This window comes from Ursus maritimus, unplaced genomic scaffold, assembly GCF_017311325.1.
Source record: "Ursus maritimus isolate PB19 unplaced genomic scaffold, ASM1731132v1 scaffold_26, whole genome shotgun sequence".
NCBI lineage: Eukaryota > Metazoa > Chordata > Mammalia > Carnivora > Ursidae > Ursus > Ursus maritimus.
In genome coordinates, this window is record NW_024425119.1 from 4,235,033 (window position 1) to 4,257,193 (window position 22,161).

General features: G+C 52.5%; 1 protein-coding gene across 6 annotated transcripts in view; it reads left to right on the forward strand.

The window, feature by feature from the left end:
- Positions 1-22,161, forward strand: part of TSPAN9 (tetraspanin 9) — a 198,403-nt gene that overhangs the window by 85,286 nt on the left and 90,956 nt on the right. For 4 of the 6 annotated variants that reach the window (XM_040642045.1, XM_040642040.1, XM_040642039.1 and 1 more), the window contains one exon: positions 10,933-10,981. The exons of the other annotated variants lie outside the window; for them this stretch is intronic. Coding sequence is in view for 3 of the 4 variants with exons in the window: in XM_040642040.1 (XP_040497974.1) it covers positions 10,933-10,981 (49 nt within the window). In the remaining variant the exon portion in view is untranslated. The remainder of the gene's footprint in view (positions 1-10,932; positions 10,982-22,161) is intronic. 6 annotated transcript variants of the gene reach the window in all.

Here is a 22,161-nt window from a genome sequence, read left to right on the forward strand (position 1 = left end):
CCTTCCCTGGCCACCCTGCTTAAAATAGCTGCCCTTCCCCCACTCCCTGTATTCCTGGTCTTCCCATCCCTCTTTATTTTCTACATGGCACATCAAATACATATATATATATATATATATATATATGTATGTATATATATACACACACACGCATACATATATATAATATGTATTTTATTTCTTTCGTAATTATCTTTCTTTAGTGTTACCCTCTTTTCCTCAAATCAGAATGTAAGCCATAAGAAGGGATTTGTTTTTTTCTTCTGGTTTTATATACTGCCATGAAGCCAGAAACCAGATCACACAACTAATCTCTGATCTTTAGAAATGGTTTGCTATCAGTCTGGGAATTACTGTCTACCCTCTTGTCAAGTTTTTCTTGATGCCAGCCCAACCCTGTGGATCCCTTGGCCCTGGACCTCCCAGTGGCCCCTGCTGTTCCTCCCTCCCCCACCAGACCCCTATCTTTACTGGATTGTCAGTTATTCAGCCCTGGGTATCCTATGACAGATCAGGTAGATAAGACTGAGAGCCTGGTTTTATACTTCTAACCCCCTTTGCCCAGCACAGACCTAAGATGTAATAAATTCATTATTCATTCATTTACTGGCAACTGTTTTAATGAAATACTGTTGACTGATGATTAAAATGCAACCCTAGAAATGATCTAGGCCTCTGGAAGTCGTGTTGTAGGGTTCCGAACAAGGGGTGAGTGGCCAGATCGTGGTTTGTACTAGTAGGTAGGATGTGGAAGGGCGTGGATGGTGCAGTCTCCAGGGTGTATCTCTGGGAGTGTGGCAGCCGGTGACAGGTGCTCCTTGCATCTGCTTCAAGAATGGCCACAGTCCCCAGAGGATGAAGAGTGCACCTATTTCTTTATATTTCCATAGGGGATCGAAGCTGCTCCTTGAGATTTTAAAATACGTTGCACGGTCCCGATGGTGTCAGGTAGCTAGTTTATGGGTCCCGTCCTGGTTGTGATAACTCAGGCTAAGCTGGATAATAAACGAAAGTGGGACAGAGCCGCAGGATAAATGTTGCTACAGGGCATCTCGAGCGGCACAAATCACGGGGAAAATATCTCCCAGGCTTTTCATTTCTCCTCTTCCTCCCTGGCCCTCTGGCAGCAGCTGGCAAAGCAGGATCCATCCATCATAGTATCCCCGCCTCCAGCCCCAGGTTCCGCTCTCCGTGTGCTGCTGTGGAGGGAGGGATGCAGATTGGTCCTTGGATACGGGTGCGGGTGTGGCTCTGCAGCCAGGGTGGCGTGGGGGAGCCAGCAGGGACGGGGTCGGCTCTCCCGTTTGCAGCCACTCTCCGTTTCAGGCAGTGGATGACTTTGTAGCTTCCCAAAGCTGTTTATCTCTAAAATGAGAGAATTGCATAATTGGTTGGTATCTGGAGTGAGCATTTGAGTCACCCAGGGAATTTAGAAGCAGCTTTCTGAGTCCCACGGTAGTGTAAGACGCAGCACTGTGGGAGACTGGTCTTGAGTGTTTTGCCTGGACCTTCCCCTGCTGGTGGGGGGGTGTTTCTGGTGCCCATGCCTGGTTGGAGCCACTGACTGCAGGACCCTATTTGTGCCCAAATGGAGGGGATGAGGTGGGTGACGGGTTAGGTGGTGAGAGGGGCCGGCCCGTGTGACCCACTCTCATACTAGATCCGTCAGCACTGTCACTCACTAAGGCTTTCTCCAGCTTGGGAATCGTGCTTGCTTTGTAATCAACGTCAACCTGCAAGTATTGATTGAGACTGTGGGGAACACAGAGCTGTCTAAGGCACGTAGGCGCACAAAGTAACTAACTGCACAAGGCAGGCGAGTCTATTAAATGAAGAGGGTGGTCTCAGGGAAGGACCTTACCACCCATCCCGGCCCTCCCCTTCCAGAAACGTAGGAGGCATTCTCAGCTTTTTCGGTTGGACCCCACGTCCGCCTTCTGTTGTCTCGACTTCTGCTGTCTCGACTTCTGCTCTGCCTCTGAATCCCACTTTCCCAGTTTTGGTGCTCCCAGCGTCTCACCTGAATGTTACAATAGCTTTGTTGGTTAACCCCCTCCAGGCCGTCTTTCTGCCGCACAGCAGAGTGGCCATGCCCACCGACCTGTGCCTGGTTCGTGGAGGACGCTCACTTGTCCTGGTTGGATTAGCTTCGCTGGTGCCCTCTGGTCCTGGGGCAAGGCCCAGACTCTGGGTGGCCTTGCAGGCCCTTCACGTGGGGCTCAGCCCTGCCTCTGTAGCCCTCACAAGCGGCACATACCCGCACCACAGGTCTTCTGGCACTTCTCGATTTTGCAGTGTACTTCTGGTCTCGGGGGCGCACCTGTGCCGGTGGCTCTCCCTGGGATGGGGACACCCTGCTCCTCTCTCTATCTGGCAGACAGACTGCTGCTCACCCAGTGGACCCAGCGCGTGCCCCCCCCCACAGTGGAAGTAGTCACCTCCGTATCTGCGCCCCATTGGTATTCTACCACCTGTCACATTCTTGTGCTGTTTAATGAGTTTGTTTTGTCTTCAAGTTTTTGTTGGTTTCATATATCTCTCCTTCCATCTCCTTCTCTCTGTCTCTTCTTAAATTTTAAGCTTCTTGAGAACAGGGACCGACTATGTCTTAAACTGACCCCTTCTGCCAATGTTTATTGAATGAATAGAGAGCATAGTGGAAAAGACACTGATCACACAGTCAAGAAACGCGGGTTTTCGTATCAGTTCTGTTACTGTGGTGCTAGATGACCATAGATGAGTTCATTCTTTCCTCTGGAAGCTTATTTTTTCTTTCATTATAAAGGGTGTTTGACCCGAATGACTTCTAGGCCACCTTCCAGTTCTGACATTTCCTGATTCTGGGCGACAGACGATGGAGAGAGGTCTGTGTGTCCGTCTTCACCAGCGTGTGCATCCTGCCGTGCCTGGGGCCCTCCTCGGGGTGTCTCGTTCCGGGCCCAGCACCTGGTGGTTCAGCTGTGCTGTTAACCGATGTGGCCGGGGCCTCAGGGGCCTTCTGATCTGGTGGTGTAAAAGGGCTGCCTGGCTCTTCGGCCTCCCCTGCCCCGCCTCTCATCTTTCCTTCCTTCCTTTTGGAAAAGGTGGCCAGGAGCACTCATAAGGCTCTCCTCACCAGCTTTGCACCCTGTATGATATGGCATGTTGGGACAGGCTCTGACTTCTCGTGTGTTCTGCGGACAGGAGCCCCGCTCATGGAAGGGTGTCGTGTGTGACGTGCTGGAGCCGGGGCAGCATCTGGCCGAGGCGTGAGACTGGGGAGCAGGACGGTCCCTCAGAACTGAAACCCAAACTGGCAGGGAGAAGACCAAGAGGGTGGCGCAGGAGAATCCGTCTTCCCAGGCCTCGATCGTAGAAGCATTGGGTTGTCCAGGCTCCTGGAGGGGAGCGGTGAGCCCGAGAAGGCATGGGAAGGACGGCACCCAGGCGGGGGTGACCCCCTGAGCCGCAGTGTGAGCGCTTTGAAGCAGGTATGAGACAGGGAGCTGATGGATGCCGGGAAGGTCAGAAGCCTGGACTTGGAGAGGGAGGCTGCTCGGGCTTCCTGTCCCTCTGGGCATTTCCCTTAGTGCTTCGTAGACTCACTCTGAGAGGCCCAGCCTGTCCGGCGGTGCTCATGAAAGCCAGGAGGAGAGCAGCCCCTTCCAGCTGGTCGGCAGGCCCTCCAGTGAGAAGGCCCCTGGGGAGGGTGTAGAGTCTCTTTGGCCTTTCCGACGACTGTTCCTAGACCTCAGTTTCTCCCTCTGTCCCACTCTGCCCCACCTCCAAGGCTGGGTGTGGGACCGGCAGTGCACCACTGTAGTCAGACTTGCTTTATAAATAGAAAGATACTTAACACCGACCATGGAACCAAGCAGGGAGGGTGGCTCTGGGCAGCCGTGTTTTAAAAATGAGCATTGATTTCTGGGAATCTACCCGCTGCATATTAAACAGACCCGTGCTGGCTCCTGGTGCCCTGCTCAGCCCTGCACTCTGCTCCTTTCCCTTTACGGGAACATTCCCTGCCCGTCCTGTTCCTCAGAAGGTCTGAGGAGCCACACGCTTGGGATCTCTCTTCACCTCTGGGGGCATGCTCTGCCTGGCGTGTGTCTGTTCATTGATCATTCATTCGTTTTCACCTCTTAGGAGGCAGGCACTGTGCTAGGTTCTGGGATTCAAAGATGAACAAGAATCACCTCCTGTCCCTCCCTCCTCCCCATTCTCAGCATCGAGACTCACAGAGCAGTGTGCAGGGCAAGAGTCTTCATATGGGGGCTTCAGAGAATGCTGAAGAGCATGTCTGGTTTTGCCTGGGGTAGGGAGGGAAGAGGCTTCACAGGGAAAACAGCATGGCCACAAGAGGGGAGTAGTTCCATTCAGGGAACAGAATGTGCAAAGGTACAAGCAGCTGGCACGGCATGTAACAGGCACCTCTGGTACCTGAGTTCCGTGTATGCCAGTGGGTTGTGATGTCCATATAATACACCTGCTCCCTCCTGTTAGCCTCTAATGCTAGTAGAGGACCCACAGTGTCTTTTAGTTGATTACAATATTTTGTCTCTGGGTCCAATCACAGTGAAAAACTTAGTTAAAAAAAGACCAAGTAGTTGAATCACCTCAGCACCACTTAGACTTCCTTCCTTTTCATTTGGTGACTTGCACTCCATTCTGGGACCTCGTGACAGGGGAGAAGACATCAGGCCAGTGTTAGAGAAAATCCAAGGAAAACTCACAGCAGGTGTCCCATCTCTGCATCATTCCCTCCTCCCCGCTCCATCCCCCAGCTGCCACTTGGCTGAGAATTGTGCATCTTTTAGGCCCCACGGAGTTCTGTCCAGTCTTCTCCAAACTATTCACCAGAGCTTTTCTTCAGACACTCCATTAAAACTGGCGCCATTGACATGTTTCCGCAATGCAATGAAATGAGCAAGACGGAGAGTTAGGAAGATGTGGGGCAGTCTTCTGAGGAGGGCCCTGGGGAGGAAGGGGAGCCAAGGCCAAGTCAATGAGAGAGACACGGGGGGTGGCCAGGCACTGGGGGAGAGCGGGAGACCCTGAGGAGATGGGCCACACTCTCGCCAGCATTGCGTAGCCTTGTTTAATTACATATATATAACCTGATAGCATAAACGATGATAGGTTGGCCATTTTAATTTGTATTTCCATGACTTCTAGCATTCCCAAGTTGGTTTGTTTTTTTTTTTTTTTTTTTTTTTTTTACCACTTGGAAGCAAAGCCGTGAAATCCCTCATCACGGAAGTCGTTCACACAGTGCCCACGGCCCTGGTTGGAGATGTGGCCAGTGAGGGTGGGCTGGGTGCTGCCTGGGAGTGTGGGGGGTCCTTTGAGCTCTGCCTGGGGAAGGGTCTTGCCTACAGATTGGAAGCTGCTCACGGGCCCGAAGCACATCTTGCAGTTTGCTTGACTTTCAGGGGGCGGCAGTTGCCGTGGGGAGCAGGGAGGTGATGTGCTCAGTTAGTGCTGGGGGCCGGGCTGTGCTTCAGCCTCGCCCCACTGCAGACTTCTTTCTCTCTGTCTTTATCTCCCCCCCCCTTTTTTTGACCTTTCGCTCCTTCTTCTCCTCCTTTTTCTCCTCCTTCCCTACAACGTTAGTGTAATATTTGTTGTGCTTGTTTTTCTCCATCTGAATATATGTCTTCAGGGTGCCTGTTGCCCCATAGGGATCAAGAGGTTTCGGACCCCGAGTGCTCCACCCAATGCCTGACGCTCAGGCTCTCAATAAACATGGGCAATCTTCTTCTTTTCCCTGAGAGTTTAGTTGCAGTTTTCACAAAAAGTCAGGGAGATGGGTAGCGTAGAAACATTGACGCTCCGAAAGCAGTGTGTCCAGGCCAAGGGTACAGGTGGGGCTCTGGCTGCTCACACTGGCTCTTGACTGCCAAGGTTTGAGAGCAGGTTAAGCCTGTGGGAAGGGGCAGGTGAGCTTTCTGGGCAAGTCTGTATCCGCTACAGAGGGTCTGATGGACAGTGGTGGAGACACCCTGTGGCTCCTGCTGTCCCCCTTTGTTCCCATCACACATGGGATCTGGTTGCTTGCCCTCTGATGTGGTTTCTCCTGGGAGGCTGGAGGAATGAGAGTTATTCGGTAGCTTTTCATGACGAGGAATGTGTGATTTGAACAATGCTGGGCCCAGGATGCCCTGGATTCCTCAGTCCACGCTGGCATTAGACAGGAACTATCAGGAGCTGGAAATAGGCTGTGGGGCCCCAGGGGGAGGGCCGATTGTTTGTGGCAACCCCACCATCACCATCTCGCCTCATCCTGGAACCATGGATGCCACAGACAGGAAGGCACCTCCCAAAGTCATCTAGGAAGGAAGGGACCATGCTGCACTCGGCCTCTCGGACTCCAGGTGGGGCCGGGTTCAGCCCGCCCAGGGTGGTGGCTGGCACCTGCTTTGGTCACCTGCCCCTGTCCTTAACAGCTCTCTTGGGAAGGCTTCCCCTTGCATTTTGAGTCCATTCCTCTCATTCTGCCGTAAATGAAGCAAGACAGAGGCCATCGTCCTTTGCACAGAGCCTTTAAATGAAGGAGGGTATGATGCTTTCCTTCTGTTTTGGGGAACCAGTGGGAGGTGGCGTCTACTTTCGACACATGAGGCAAGACAGCTGAGCAGAATTTGTAATGGATGAAATATTGGCTCAATTCAGAATTGGTTTTCTCTAGTTTAATGGGATAGGAAGGTATAGTTCTGTGCTGAGCTAACTTCATGCATTGTTTAAACCAACTTTGCTTCAGCAATCAAGAGAGGAATACATTAATAAAGAGTCCATATTGTACATTGTCCATTTGAAATTTTGCTTTGCTCTGAAGTGGGCACTATTCTTCTAGTTTTGCAGGCAAAGTACCCTGTGCCCACATTTCTAGCCAGAGTTCTGCCAGATGACCCAGGGACACATTTTTACAATGCCAAGACTTGCCGTGTCTTTTCATGGTACATGTAACATTTTGGCACACTTAAGCACATTTCTGTCTCCAAGGGCGAATCACATGTATTTTCTACAGCTGGGTAAACTTTCTGACCAGGTGTGGCCCCTGCAGAAAGTAGCCACCTCTAAACGTCATGCCTAGAAAGTCCCTATTCTCATGTCCTGAGACCCTCCTGGGCTGGACCTGTCAGCACGAAAGATCCAAGGCCACGCTTCTCAAACTTCACGACTCAGTACATGCCCGCGTGTGCACGTGTGCATGCTACTTCCGAAAAAACGTTGCATGAAATTACCATGTGAGATACATGCTGGTATTTTCTGTTTAATTTTTTAAAATACTCTTCCTGACCCACTAAACTGATTTCATAACCCACTAATGAGTAATGACCTGCCGTTTGAAAAACACTAATCTGGGAGTCGCTATAGATTAAAGCAAATGGAAACAATTAGCAAGTTAATGCATCTGGGTCATGGTCACACACATCTATTCTAGCTCAGATTCTTTATTTCTTGTGATTGGGTTTCTCTTTTCTTTACTGTCTTTGATGCCTTCAAAGCAGGCACCTGTCCAGGAAGCCTTGGCTTTCACACATCTCTTAACAAGGACCCCTGTCAGTCAGTATGTTAACACCATCTTTCTAAAATAAATTTGATCTTACGACTCAGGTTTTTACTTAATGGGTTATTTTTCATAATAAAAGTATAGACAGAGCCCTGATCTATGAAACTGCTAATTTACTCAACAGTTTTCCTGGAGTGTGTCCCAGATTGAGTAAATGAGCAAATCCATGAATTGGAGCTGGGGATTCAGAGGTTGTCACCTTCCTGCCCTCAAGGAGCTCACCCCCAGAGGGGGTGAAAGGCTCGTGCGGAACTGTGTGGTGAGAAGCACCACAGTACAGGTGCTGGCAAAGGCTCAGTCAGAAAGACGGACTCCAGGGAGCCAGGAGGGCAGGAACCGGACCAGGAAGAGGAGGGTTGAGTGGGGTCTTGTGGGATACGCAGGAGTTTGAGTGGTGAAAGCAATTTGGACTAGAATCAACGAAGTTTTTAAGTTGGAGCAACATGAGCTCATTTATCTTAGAGAGATGTATGTGAGGGCAAATGGAAAGGCATTCTGGAAATGGGCTTGCCGGGAAGGGGCAACCAGGTGGGAGGTTGTGATAACAGTCTGCTGTTGGTTTTATGAGAAGGAGTTAGTTGAGGAGCTTGACCAAGGGAATGGCATGAGCAGGGAAAGGGGGCTGGCTTCTGGGGCATGGGGGATGGCTCAAAACTGCAGGGCAAAGAGGTAAAGTAACAGAGTCTGAGGAAACGCTCTAGGTTTCTAGATCAAGTGACTAAATTGGCGGTGATGCTATTAACAGAGTAGAAAATGGCAAAGGAGGAACAGGTAGGTAGAGGGAAGAGATGAGAACAAATTTAGATTTGGGCCTGCTGGTTTGTGTTCCTGGTGGACACCCCAGTGGAGGTGTTCCAGGACTTGGCGGCCTAGGGCAGGTTTTTTTCCTAGCTTGGCCGTATACGCCTGATCTGGTGGTCCAGGATGAATCACCTAAACTCGGTCAAGTGGGGAAAGCAATGTTTATCTTGCAGGGTTGTTACGAGATTGGGGAAAAGAGTTGTTGAAATCGTGGCACAAGATAAGTATTCAGAATTTTGTAGCGTTACTGTCAGTGATCTGGGCTGAAAGGAAGGCTGCAGGGCTCCAATCTCAGGTTTGCCACAAAATCACAGGTGTCCTTGGGCAAGTTATGTCATTAGTCTGGGATTTCCTCTTTTGGATGTGGCAGGCACGGAGCTTGATGATCTCTAATGTCCACTCTGGTGCAAAATTCTGTGATCTTCTGAATGTTGAGAGAAATAATTTACCCATACATCGGCTGATAGAATGGGGACTTTAAATCACCAGTGTGCTGTAACAATGGAGAGAAACTAACGAGATGAAAGGCAATGGGCAAATGTTTACAGTTACACGGTACCTAGATTTGTAAAACTGCAGGAATATTGAGGGGGGAGCTCCGCCTTAATGTGCTCGATGCGACCTCTGGGCAGGGCCTGGTGCTGCTTAGGGCTTTATGTGCATGATGGTCCGATGCACGGTAGGAAGGGAGTTCAGTGCCAGGCTGCGCGGATGGAAACAGAGTGTCCAGATCAAGAGCCATCATAGCCTGTTGCCCTTTGCAATTTTCAGATTCCATGGAGTGTAGTGTTCAGCTCATTCATTGACTGCTCTGTCACTAATCGTTCCCGTGTACCTGCTAAGTGATGCTGGGTGCTGAGGCGGGGTGCTGGAGGTACCGTGTGGATCAGATGCACTAGTTGAGGGCCCTACGTCTTGGGGAGGGCATCGGCAGACCAGGAACGGCCAGGAGGAGAGTGGGCAGGGCCGCAAAGGATCTGTAGGTTGCTGCATGAGTAACAGTGGGAAGAAGTGGGGATGTTTTGCTTGGGGAAGGGAAGGCTAAGGGGCACACGATACTGCCTTACTTGGGAAAGGCTGGCACCTGGCTGAGGAATTAGGCCCCTGCTTTACTGCTCCACAGGGGAGAGCTAATTCTATTAGCCAAAGTAATGATGATGATGATAATTAAAAGAAATATTATCTACTATTTATTAAGTGTAGGGTGTGCCAGGCACTGAATCAGGCCCCGTGCATAGATCACTGACTCTGTGCGTAGTTAGGCATTTATTGTACTCATAATTCAGAGCAGGAAACTGAGATGCAGGGCAGTTAAGTAGCTTGTCGAGGGGCAGAGCTGGGCTTTGATACTGATGTGACTGAGTTCATGGCCCATGTCTCCCCACACTCCACCCATGTCTCTAAGGTGGAAAGCAGAGGCAGGTGGGTGGGGCTCAGATTAAGGAAGGCTTTACAGGAGTTAGAGCTGCGAGATGATGCCCGGGCAGTGCTCAAGCGGAGTTAGTTGGCTGCCTTGCTAGGTCTTCCTCAGGGGCCTTCTGCCGAGGGGCGGAGACTGGTCATAAGCCAGTAGTTCTTCCTGGGCTCCCTGGTTCCTAGGACAGCCCTGGAGGGAGGGAGGGATTATGCCCATTTTGAAGATGGGGAAACTGCAGCTCACAGAGGTTGAGTGGCTTGCCCAAAGTCACATGGTCCCTAAAAGACAGACCCCATCCCGTGTACCCTTCCTACTGGCCCACTCTGCCTGCCAGCCCTTTACAGCAGCCAGACCTTCTGTGATTTGCATTAGTCTTTTGCCAAGATTCATTCTCCGTGCTCCTCCCTCCTCCTGCGCTGTATCTGACAGGTTGCCTGTGATGTCCCTTGGGTGCCAGAGCTCAGGACTGGCTCAAAACTGAGCTCAAAAACAGCCAGTATCTGAGCTGATGGACAGGTGGTACCACAGTCAGTGCTCACGCACGTGTGCTCACATGTGTCCTGAGTTCACCGGGGAGGTTTGAAATCTAGGGGGCTGTATGTGATGTGGGATTGGCTGGAATTTCTGGCAAGGTGGGGCTGGTGGAGAAGGCTGCAAGATCCCAAGGGGCAAGTGGTCTCTCTCCTGCCCCTTATCAGCCCTCCCCTGGGGTGCTGCTATCCCTTTCTGGAAGGCAGGCCGGGAGAGAGCAGATTAGGGAAGTTAATTACTCAATTAATTCACCCAGATCAGACAGGCTTTCTGCTTGGGAGATGCTCTGCTGATGGAATGAGGAAATGGCTAAATTTGCCAGTTCTGGTTACTGACAGAGGGTATCGGGAAGTAGGGAAACTGTCGGTACACCCTACCAGGCTCCCTGGGGTGCTGACTGCCCTGTTCTTGGCCTTATGTGAGTGAGCATTTCTCTCTCTCACCCTGTGTTTCACACTCCCCCCCCCCCCGCCTTTTTTTTTTGGGAAGCCCTGGATACTGCCAGAGGAGTTGGCTGGGCTAGATCTTCAGACTTGGTTCATTTACTCAACAGTGCTTCCTGAGTCACTGGCACATGACTGGACGCTAAGGGGATGCAGCAGGAATTGACTCGTGCTCTGCTCTCTTGCAGCTGACGGTCTATTTGCAAAGACGAGACTTGCCCACTCAGGCTGCCCAGGGTGAGTCAAGGAGACCACGTGATCTGGGACGGGGAGGGTAGGAGGGCAGGTGTGTGTCAGGGTTATGAGGAGGGGAGATCTGTACCTGAGCCATCAACCTGAGGGGCCTCCATGCCAAGGGAGGGGATGCTAATCGAAGCCTAGAATCGGGCGGGCTGGTGGAGAGCTGAGCCAGGCCATGGAGCCCTCCCGAAGGCCGGGACAGGCACGCGGGAGCTGAGTCTATGACAGAATGGTGCACACAGCGTCAGGGCAGATGACGGAGTGCCGGTTGGAGCCGTCTCAAGGGCTGACGTAGGGAACCCTGGGTATCTACTTTGTCAGCTCTGCTGGGGTGAGGGCATATCTGAAAGTGAACAATCAGAGGTGGAATGCTGTATCTTTGATGACACATGCAGTAGGGAAAGAAAAGCAGCCCTGGAGTGACCTAATCCTACCATTCTGTTCTTCCTTCCCTTCCTCCCCCACCGCGTCCCTCTTCATTAGGCACGTCTGTGAGTGTGGGCTTGGGCTGACAGAGTGATTTTGGCAGATAGGTCCCTGCTGGAGAGGGGAGCTTTTGGCCAGGATTGCCTTCCCAGCTGGTGTGACTTCAGATGACTGACGGAAATGTCTCAGGGTGACTTTGGTGATTATGTGCAGATGTATCTCAGGAGATGAACCAAAAGGAGCCCCGGGGCTCTCGCACCCAAACAGCCTCCAGGCCTGGAGGATTTGCTGGAGGCGGTCAGACTTGGGTTGTTGCTTGAGTAGGGAAAGGAAGGGCTGCCAGGGACCCTCCAAGTTTAGGACGCTTTAGAATCCCTTGAAGGATTTATTAACAGAGGAGGTTATCATGGTCCTGCTTCCAGAAATCCTGACTCTATGAAGCCAGAGTGGGCTCAGGAATTTGCCTTTGGTCTCAGAACGCCCAGGGATTTGGAAGTAGGTGGCCTGGGAACCACACTAAGAGAAATGTGTCTTGGAGGGAATTCAGCACTTGGAAAGGGCACGGGACCAGGGCTGTGTGACCTGTCGTGGCCCCTCAGTGACGTGGCCCCTCGGTGTAAGTCTCGTCCCCTCGGATATCATGATGAGTGCGGCACTTCTACTTCCCAGGACTTTTGTGAGAGCGAAATCCTGACTTAGGTGAAATCCCTTTGAGGACCCACTTTTCTGTAGATTCAAGCTGTTGTTATCGCTTTTACAATTACAATAAAAATGTTCCGAAGAGTCCGTCTGGGTTGATTGAAGCCAGGGAAGGGGAGGGGAGGAGAGAAGTGAATCGGATGATCTCCGAAGACCCTTAGCTTCTGAGATCTTCTTCCAGCAAAAAATTCGAGCAATTGCCCTCTCCTCCCCCTAGTCCAGGTGGTGAATCTATTTCTCTACCATGTGGGTGGCTACTTCAGTCTTGAGATAGATGGGTAGCAAGAAGAGAGGTCCCAGAACTCCCTAATTACAGCACCTTCTGGATCGCCTTTCCCTTTTCTCTGGTGCTGATGTTGCTTAAACTGAGCAATTAGAGCTGTGGGCTGCTGCTCTGAGCTCCTGGCATGAGTGACCCAGGCTGCCCTGGGTGGTTTTGCTGACATCCTGCGGCGTGAGGTTGGGGTGGGGATAGCCTGCACCCAGAGTTTCTGTTCTGTGCATTGCTTCTCAAGCCAGCGCCTGGCTGCTGGATGTCCTGTGGAGAGGGGTGGGTTAAAGCAGGGCCTCCATGTCACACAACTTCAGGGGACATGCTTCCCAGAGAACACCGTGTCACTCTCCCCCTGGAGGTGGGTGGTGGCAGCCCTCCCTGGAAGGGCCGCAGCCTGGGGCATCCCTGTTTTGTTATTAAACTCTTCTGGTTCCTTGCTCCTATGGTCTTTATTCTCTGTTTGGGTGCCTGATGAGGTCAGTAGAAATGTATATATTATTATTATTTTTTTAAAGATTTTATTTATTTATTTGACAGAGAGAGACAGCCAGAGAGAGAGGGAACAAAAGCAGGGGGAGTGAGAGAGGAAGAAGCAGGCTCCTAGTAGGGAGCCCGATGTGGGGCTCGATCCCAGAACGCTGGGATCACGCCCTGAGCCGAAGGCAGACGCTTAACGACTGTGCCACCCAGGCGCCCCAGTAGAAATGTATATATTAAAGACTAATGATGAGAATAGTAATCAAGACGAGTTTTTCCCCTGAACATACTTGGTTTAGGAATACATGTAGAAGCAACCATTTAATAAACAAGTATTTGTTGAGTGTGCTGTGTGTCTAGCAGGGGGGACTGGAGTCGGGTAGAGGGGTGCAGAGGGACCCGGTGAATAAGCCATTCTCAGACAACAGGATACCAGCTCCCTTCATTCAGTCTGCATTTGTAGTGTCTGCTTGCCCTGTCAGGTCCTGGGAGATGGGTACCGTGCTAGCCCCAGCTTTGTTGGAATTTCGAGGTTGTCCGGGTGGGGCTAGGAGTCATTTTAATGTGGAAACACAGGGGGTCACATTCAGAAATGGAATCTGGGTGTGCCCAAAGCAGCTTTTGACTCACTTTCCCCCTTGCTAGTGGATTTAAGGGTGTGGACCGGGAGTTTCCGGTCCCTCCAAGGAAGGTCTGGTGTTAATGCAGGGTGGCCGACACTCCCTTTCCGAGCTCCCCAGGTCAGCGCTCTTAGTGAGTTAGTTGCTTCTACCTCCAACCCGGGCCTCTGGCCCGCTGCGGCTACGTGCTACAGCTGGGCCCGCAGAGCTTAAAATAGAAGGATGAGCTGGCCGCTTTGCACGTGGGGAGCCCGCCTGAGGCATGATGGGGCAGCTGCCTGGAGTTGGGGCTCCACTGGCTCTAACCACTGGGGTGGAGAGTATTCTTTGGGTGTCCCTTCTAGGCTCAGGGCTGGGGAAACGGAAGGTGGTGGGTTGGGGGTTCCGATGTGGGTGGTGCAGAGGGGAAGCAGAGAGCTCGTCTTTCCTAAGACCTTTTAAGGGAATGCCTCGAACCTGACCACAGAGCCTCCTACTGCAGAGCTCAGACGCCTTCGGCTTGGTGTCCTGTCTGGCCCTAGCCCTGGCCCTTGGTGCTGCCCAGGCTTAGCCGGGTAGGGTCCCATTCCGGCCTAAATGAAGGGAGAAAATGAGGTGCGGAGGTGGGGTCACGGGTGCTGCTGTGCCCGGGCATGGTGGCAGGGTCAACATGAGAACGCAGACATCCTGAGCCCCGTCAGGCAGGCACTCACCACTGGGCTCCCTCACTCCCCAGTTGCTTCCTCTTGGGAAGTCAAGATGGCACCTGGAGGATTGGGCAGGGGTGTCCTCCAGGCATTCCTCCGTCCAGCGAGTCCTCACTGAGTACTTGTCAGGGGGAAGCTCTGTTCTTTTGTGGAAAGGTAGCAAAGAATGAAGCCGACCAAATCCCTGCCCTCATGGAGCTTCCTTCTGGTGAGAGAGAGATCGTAAACAATCAGTTAACAGAAAAGTAGAGGCATACCCTGTTTTATGGTGCCACGCTCTGGTGCACTTTGCAGATATTGCATCTTTCACGGATTGAAGGTCTGTGGCAATTCTGCAACGGGCAAGTCTACTGGAGCCGTTTTTCCAACAGCATTTGTCCACTTCGGTCTCTGTGTCACGTTTTTGTAATTCTCACCATATTCAAACTTTCCGTTATTACATTGGTTACAGTGATCTGTGATCAGTGATTACAACAGGCTGAAGGCTCAGATGATGATATTTTTTAACAATAAAATATTTTTAAATTTAGGTATGTACATTTTTTTAGATATAATGCTATTGCATACTTAATGGCTACAGTCGTTTAAGCATAACTTTTGAGAAGCCCCACATTCAGTTGACTTGCTTTATTGCAATATTTGCATTATTGTGATATTCAGCTGGTTGCGGTATTTGCTTTATTAGAGTGGTCTGGAGCTGAACTCGCGACATCGCCGAGGTATGCCTGTAAATTATATTGTATGTTGGGGATAAGCGCTATGGAAAAAGCTGGACAGGGTAAGAGAGATTGCGTGTACTGGGGGAGTACAGTTTTAAATGGGGTGGTCGGGGAAAGTCTCATTGAGAAGGTGGCATTTGTGTGAAGGTGTAAAGGAGACGAGAGAGTTGGCCATGCAGAGATCTAGAGGAAGAATGTTCCAGTCATGGAAACAGCCAGCTTAAAGGCTCTCCTGGAAGCAACAGCAAGATGGACCGTGTGGCTGTGGTGGAGAGAGTGAGTGGTGGGTGTGTGAATTTTGTCTTTTACTCTGAGAGAGATGGGAAGCCATTAGAAGGCCTCGAGCAGAGTAGTAACCTGGTCCGACTTACGTGGTAAGGTCACGGTAGTACAGGAGCTATTTCAGTTGTCTTTCTCTCGTGATTAGGCCACCTGTGGAGCAGCCCAGGAGACCAGACAGAGGGCTGCTCCATCCCTTCCCCATGACGTGTCTGGCCTCCGTTCCTACTCCTACACCCTAACCGTGGGACTTTTCCAGCTGGGGGGAGGACAGGACGGGGCTGGGTTTCTTCTCCTGGCTGTGGAGTTTCTTCTGGAGGAAAGGGAGCTGGACTGTTACGGTGGTTTGCTGGAGCCTATGGGTACTGGCTCTCAATAGCCTGTTAGTAAATGATAGGAGAATTTGCCTGAAACTGGTCATGGTAGGACTATCGACACCATGGAAATTGGCAAGGACTACAAATCATGGCTTTTCTCCCGGTTTGTAGTCCTGGCGGAGAGCTGGTTGTTAAAGCATTTCTCAACCCGCCCCTGGCTTGTTATCTCCACTCTACCTGGACTGTGGTTTTGGAGGACAGGGCCTCTGTTTGCTCTCATTTGGCAAAGCACATACATGTGTTCATGCTGTGTGAAGTCAGAAAGAGGGAGGGACACGCTGGCTGAGGGTGTGATGCAAGCGGGTGTTGGGCGGGCTGGTTGCCCAGGGTTGACGGGGCTTGTCCCCTGCTGCCACGATGTGGGGCTTCTCTGTCACTTGTGGCTAGACCGTCCCAATGCGTGAGCACTCTCTCATCTCATCCCTTCCCTTCCTTGGACCTCCCTCTGTGTATGAAGCATGCCATGCACATGCCTCCATAGGGGCCAGCTTTGTGTGGCAAAGTGGGTCTACTCCGTGTAAGGAAAGATCTCTGGGTTAGAAGTCAGGAGACATAGGTTCGGTCCCAACTCTGCCACTAACTGGCTTCAACAAGCCCTCTCCTCTCTGTGCTGCTTAGTTCCCTCATTTATGCGTGGAGACGACTTCCCTGCTTACGTATCTTGCAGGAGTGCAGGGCCTATCATGTGCGCTCTTAAGCACGAAGGCCCCTTGAACTGGCTGAGTCCCAGATCTCTGCTCACTGTGTTCAGGCATCTGGGACTCCGCTCCTCTGCCCTCCTTCAGTGAGGATGACAGCTCAGCATGCATCCTGGCTTTTCTAAGAAGCCTTCCCAGATAGGCCAGGCCTCCCTGGGCAAGTCGTCTGAGCACTCAGTCCGTACCCCCACTCGGGCATGTGCTCGTGCGCTTCTGTCGCCGGCTGCCCTTTCATTTTGCTGTTCTTCCCCCATACGGACCACGAGGTCCTAAGGGCTCATGCTCCTCAGTAACGCCCACAGTGGCGGGCCCAGGATGGGCACGTCGTGGGAGCTCAGGAAATCGCCAGTGATTAGTAACCGGCATAGTGTCCTTTCTCGAGCTCATATGAAACACATGGGATGGTTCTGGTGTGTGTGGATGGCAGGGTCTGTCCATCTGATAAAGCAGTTTCCCAGACAATGCCTCATCTGTCCTCACAATCATACCCAGCCCCCGGTCACAGACAAGAAAATGGAAGTGTGCTCATTCATTCATTGAGACAATATATGCTGTGCTCGGAGAGCTTATGAGCCTCTCACCCAAGTCACATAGATAGTCAGTGCCAGAGCTGGGACCAGGGCCCCAGCCCTTCATTCTGCCCGGCTCCCTACAGCATGAGTGTTTGTCCTGTGCTCTCCCTTTAGGAGGCCACAGGGCTGCACGGTCGAGTGGAGCGTGTGTTCGTGGAAGGATCGGGGATAAGCCAGGTCGGATGCTGGTCAGGCTCAGGCTTGGGGGTGGAGGGAGAGAGGGGCCGTGCCAGTGCTCGGTGCCTGTCCCTGCTGTGTCCGGCCAAGGCTGCGGGCTGGCATTTCCTCTGGCAGCGGTGTGGGGGAGGGGAAGAGCAGGTGTGCCCTGGCATCTGGCCCAACTGGGATCTGGAAGCGCCCCTTGGGGCCAGAGTTTGGGGGATGAGTGACATGCAGCCACCCAGACACTCTGGGCCTCGCGGAGCACAGCCGCGTTCTCTGAGCTCCAGGCTGGACCTCCGAGCCCTCTGGTGCTTCAGGAGAGGCCAGATCTGGTGGGTGACCCCAGAAAGGGCCTCCAGAAGGGAGGACAGATACTAGTGATTTAGCAAGGTGAGCCCCCATCAGAAAGGCTGAGGGCAGTGTCAGGCGTGTCCAATACATGGGTTGAGGTGAGTATGTATGGTGGAAGTGGGGGTGAGGCTTGGGGGCCGTGTGGATGGGTAATTTGTCTTCACATTTCTTAAGTGTGCACATATCAGGCTCGTTCTGCGAGGAACACAGGTGAGTCTATCCCCTCAGGTCTTCCTGTAGTCTTGTAGGAAGACATTTAGGCAAACAGCCCTGATACAAGGCAGAGTGAAATAGTGCCCCAAAGAGAGGTTAAGAACAAGAAGATGGCCTCTTAGTTTGGGGGGATTCTTAGGATCAGAGTTTCATTCATGGAGGTTGTGGCATTTGAGATGAGTCCTAAACCACCTACTACAGACAGAGATGGGTGGGGGAGCCGTCGTTGGGGGAGGGCAGTGCATAAGCCAGAGTGTGGAGGCGGGGAGGTGGAAACGTGCCTGGAGAACTGTGAAGAGCCCTGACTGCTGGGGGAATAGGGCACAGGTCAGGGACTCATGGGAAATAAGGCCCGGAAAGGACAGTGTAGAAGGTCTTGAATGCCAAGCTTGAGTGTATATGTTAAAGCCCCAGGGAGCAGGCGAAGATTTGGAGCTGGTGAGAGGGGGCAGTGTGGCACCTTGGAGCCCTGTCTCTGGTCTGTGATGGTGGCAGCATGTGGCAGGGGGCCATTAAGAGGAGGATGGGAGGCAGCAGGGGGACTGTGACGGGGGGAGGCGGAGTAGGGCTGGCAGTCTCAGGGAGGAGAAGCCGTGACAAGGAACGTGTGTGCGTGCTGTCTACGTTCTGGGCATGTGCTGGGCAAGTCTGGGTCAGGGAAACATGGTTGGGTACGCGTCCTGTGAAGCTGGGTTACAGCAGCTCTGCGGGGACAACCTGAGAGGCTTTGGAAGAACATTGCAGGACTGCAAAGGGTGTGGTTCAGGACCATTTTCATCTCAGCTACTTGGAGATGAGAAGGCTGCCTCCAGGTTCAGGGTGGCTGCTTCTCTGAGGCCCCTCAGTTGGAGGTCCCCCGACCAACTCAGCCATGTGGATGCAGGTCCGCAGACAGAGGCAAGAGTGACGCAGTGGGATTTTGGCCGGCGCTGCTGCCCCACTTTACCGAAGTGGCTGGTGGGAGTTCAGAGACCACAAGCGGCTTCCTGCACCATGAGACTTGTGAGTCCTTCGACAGCCAACTTCTACCCAATGGGGATGCCCAACTCTGTCTTCCCTCACCCATTCACCACACTCCTCTCACTCTCTTCAGCTCGGATGGAACACGTGCAGGCGCCCTTCCCGTGAGGGTTCAGAGCCGGTGGAATCTGGGGTGCTGTTTTTTCTCCATCATCGTTAGAGCATGCCCAAGTGCTCCTCACACGCTGCTCTTCCCTCTAGTGGTTCCAGGCCTAGGGGAGGGACGGAAGGAAGAGGGGAGGCAGCAGGCAGCAGCTCCTCCATCAGCAGATGGGCCCCAGCTGCAGGGGCCGGCTTCGCGGGCGGGCTGTATGCTGGGTCAGAGAGTGCTGGCCCCACCGGCCAGTCAGTGCCCTCCATGGGGTGGTTCAGGAATATTGGATTTGCTGGGTCAGTGAATTTCCACTGGTACATGGCAATAAACCTCGGGCTTCATCACATTTCCCTGTGCCTGGCGGTCTGGCCTTATCTCATCCTCCCTGAAGCCACCTGCCCTCTTTGATAAGTACTTATAACAAATCCTTTCTTTCTCTCTGTCTCCCCGGAGTGAATGGCTCAGTGTGCGTGCGTGTGTGGGTCCGGGTACATCTGTCCAGTACAATGCCTTGCACACCAGGCCCTTTAGGGGATCTCACAGAGATGCTGATGGGGCTTGGGAAGAAAGATGGTGCTGTTTTGGGACTTTCTTAGGAAAAAGGGTCTGAGAGCTCAGGATGGGCATTGCTCCAGTGGTCCGCCAGCCTGTGCTTCTAGGGCTCAGCCTCTGCTGTTCCCTCTCACTCTGTACACCTGCTCAAAGAAAAGACTGTTGTTCTTTGGGACTGGCCATTCCCGCTCTTTGCATAAAGACCTCCCCGCTCTAAGCCAAGGTGCATTTTTCTAAAGAGCAGCTCCCCCTCACTCAAGAGCCCCACAGAGACCCTCGCTGCTTCACTTACGTGCTTGGTGGTGTTTAAGAGCTCCTGCATGCGAGCCACTGTGCCAAGGGCCGGAATGCAGAGGTGATGGACACAGCCCATGCTCTCAAGGAGTGCACAGTCTCGGGTTCGGGGAGCTCGTGAACAGGCAGGCTCTGATGGGCTCTGGAGCTCTGAAGAGGGGCTCCAGAGTTCAGGAGGAGGCCACATGGGTGCCACCTGGGCTGTGAAAGTTAGCCAGTCAGAGTGTGTGTGGAAAGGGAGTTCCAGACAGAGGAAGCAGGGACCTTAATGTGTGTTCATCTTGCTGGGAGTGTCGGTGGAGGAGGGTGCAGGGGATGGAGTCGACAAGAGTAATAGGGGGTAGGGAAGCACCTATGCAGATTTTTAACTGGCATTTGGGGTCATCTCTGCTCCAGCCCCACCTCCCTTCCATGTGGACGTTCTGCGAAGCTTTGTTTTGGCTGGGCATGTGGACATGCCCTTCCCGAATGTCCGAGGCACCCTTCTTCTTCCAGCACACTCTTCCTCCTACCCTCTGCCTTTCCAGTCCTGCCCATCTTCCCATTTCGCAGGTGGGAATTGCAGGGCTGGAAGTCTGGAAAAAGCCTTGAAGAACCAACTAGTCCAAGCTCCTTGTTTTGTAGTTGAGGAACTAGAGATCACATAGGTAACTAGTATCCTGAGGTTTTGTTGCTTAGGTGGCCCGAGGTGACCATACAACTGGAAGGCCCTTCCTCATGATGCTGGCTTGCCCTGTGCATGCCCTGCATTGAGCTCTCATTTATCTGTTTTCAAGTATTTATTGAGCCCCGCTGCTGGTCAGGCATTGTACTGGGTACACAGTAGTGAGAAGAACAGACTCAGCCCTGCTGCCCTCGGTTCATGGTCAAGTAGGACAATCAGGCAGCAAACTGTTACTCAAGGAGACGTGTGCTTTCAAACTGGGATGAGGGCTAGGGAGGAAGAGGGAAATGATGCCAAGACTGTATTATTGATGGGCAGGGGAGCTTCAATTTAGCCTGCGGGGGCAGCAGGCAAACCAAACAAAACTTCTTTGGAGAATTTGCAAGAGCTCAGGGATGAGTAGAAGTAAGTCAGGCAATGAGTTGAGGAAGAGCATTCTGGACAGAGGGAAGAGTATGGGCAAAGAATGAGCAAGAGGAGAATACTTGCAAATGGGGCTGGACAGGTAGGCTGGGGCCAGTGGTGCCAGACCTTTAGGGTGTTTCAGGAATTTGGGTTGCAATAAAAAAGTAGACTAGCAAACACACACACACACACACACACACACACACACACACACACACATACTCTCCTAATCTCAGGAAAACAGGGGAGCACGGTGAGTGAGAAGACGGTGTTGGCTGCCCCATGGAGAGGACTTAGGGCCAGGGTGGGGCTGGGGTCTCTGTCCCAGTCTGTGGCAGGAGCCCAGGTGAGACACGTGTAGGATGGGGCCAGGGCAGTATCCGTGGGGACAGAAGTAGAAGGTGGCTCATTGGATAGGACTTGTGTTTGACCGGAGTGGGAGCAAGTGGCAATGGAGAGTCACGGGTGAATCTTGGGCTTCTGGCATAAGCACCAGGGTGAGTGTTAGGCCGTTTATTGAGAAGGGGATGGTACAGTCAGGGGAGCAGGGCTAGGGCAAGGTCAGTCCCTCTGGGGCATGTGAAATTGGAGCTGCCTCTGAAGCAGCTAGTGGGGCTGCCAGATGGGAGCTGGGTATGTGCACTTGGGGCTCAGAAGCCAGGGCAGGCCCAGGTAAACATTTAGGTGACATCAGCAGGTGGACAGCCCTGGAACGGGCTGGATGGCCAAGTGCAGGAGTGTTGGCCAGGGGCAGAGGGGGCCCAGAGCTGAGGGCCTGAGGGGGAGGAGCTGCCAGCGCTTACCCTCAGAATTGGAGCCACAGAGTATTTTGTATTGATTACAGGTCGTATATTTGTTCAACTGCATTAGAATTCAGTGGGGATGGGGACCATATCTGCTATAATAATTATGCTGATAATCATAATAGTGCCTCAATTCCTTTGAACATCTCTGTCTCAGACACAGTGCTGTGTGCATTGCGGTTTTAATCTTGAATCGCTGTCTTCTTACTGCCTGGGAAGTGTGCATTATCATCTCTGTTTTATGGTTGGGGAAACTGAGATACGTTGGGGGGAAGTGGTCATTCTAGGTCACCCGGCAGTTTGCTCCAGAAGGGGTTTGGACGCGGATCCATCTAGTCCCAAAGCCCAAAGAGTTTCCACGCCATGACTTCGCTAGAGCTCGGCTCTCCGTGGCTGGGCGGGGTGGTGGGTTCAGACAGGGGGTACTGATGCCGTCGGAGCATATGCCATGGTTTCTCACAGAACCGGGCCCAGCCGGCCCACCGTCACTTGGGCACGTGGTATATGCTGAGTGGTCTTGGTGTTCTGATGATCCATACACACCTTTCACCTGGTTCCTCATGATCTAAAAGCCTGACTTGTAGCACTCCTGACTGGGTCATGGCGGTACAGTTGGTCTACAGCTGTGACCCTGTTTCCTCGGAGCTAACTGCCCGCAGGGTCAGCAGCACATGCTCTGACCAGTGTGCTCACCTCCCACGTGTGGCGTGTGGACACACAGCTCAGGGTCCCTTCACAGTCATGGTTTCTCAGTGGTCGGGAGTGGCCTCTGACAGGGCTCATCACAGCCAG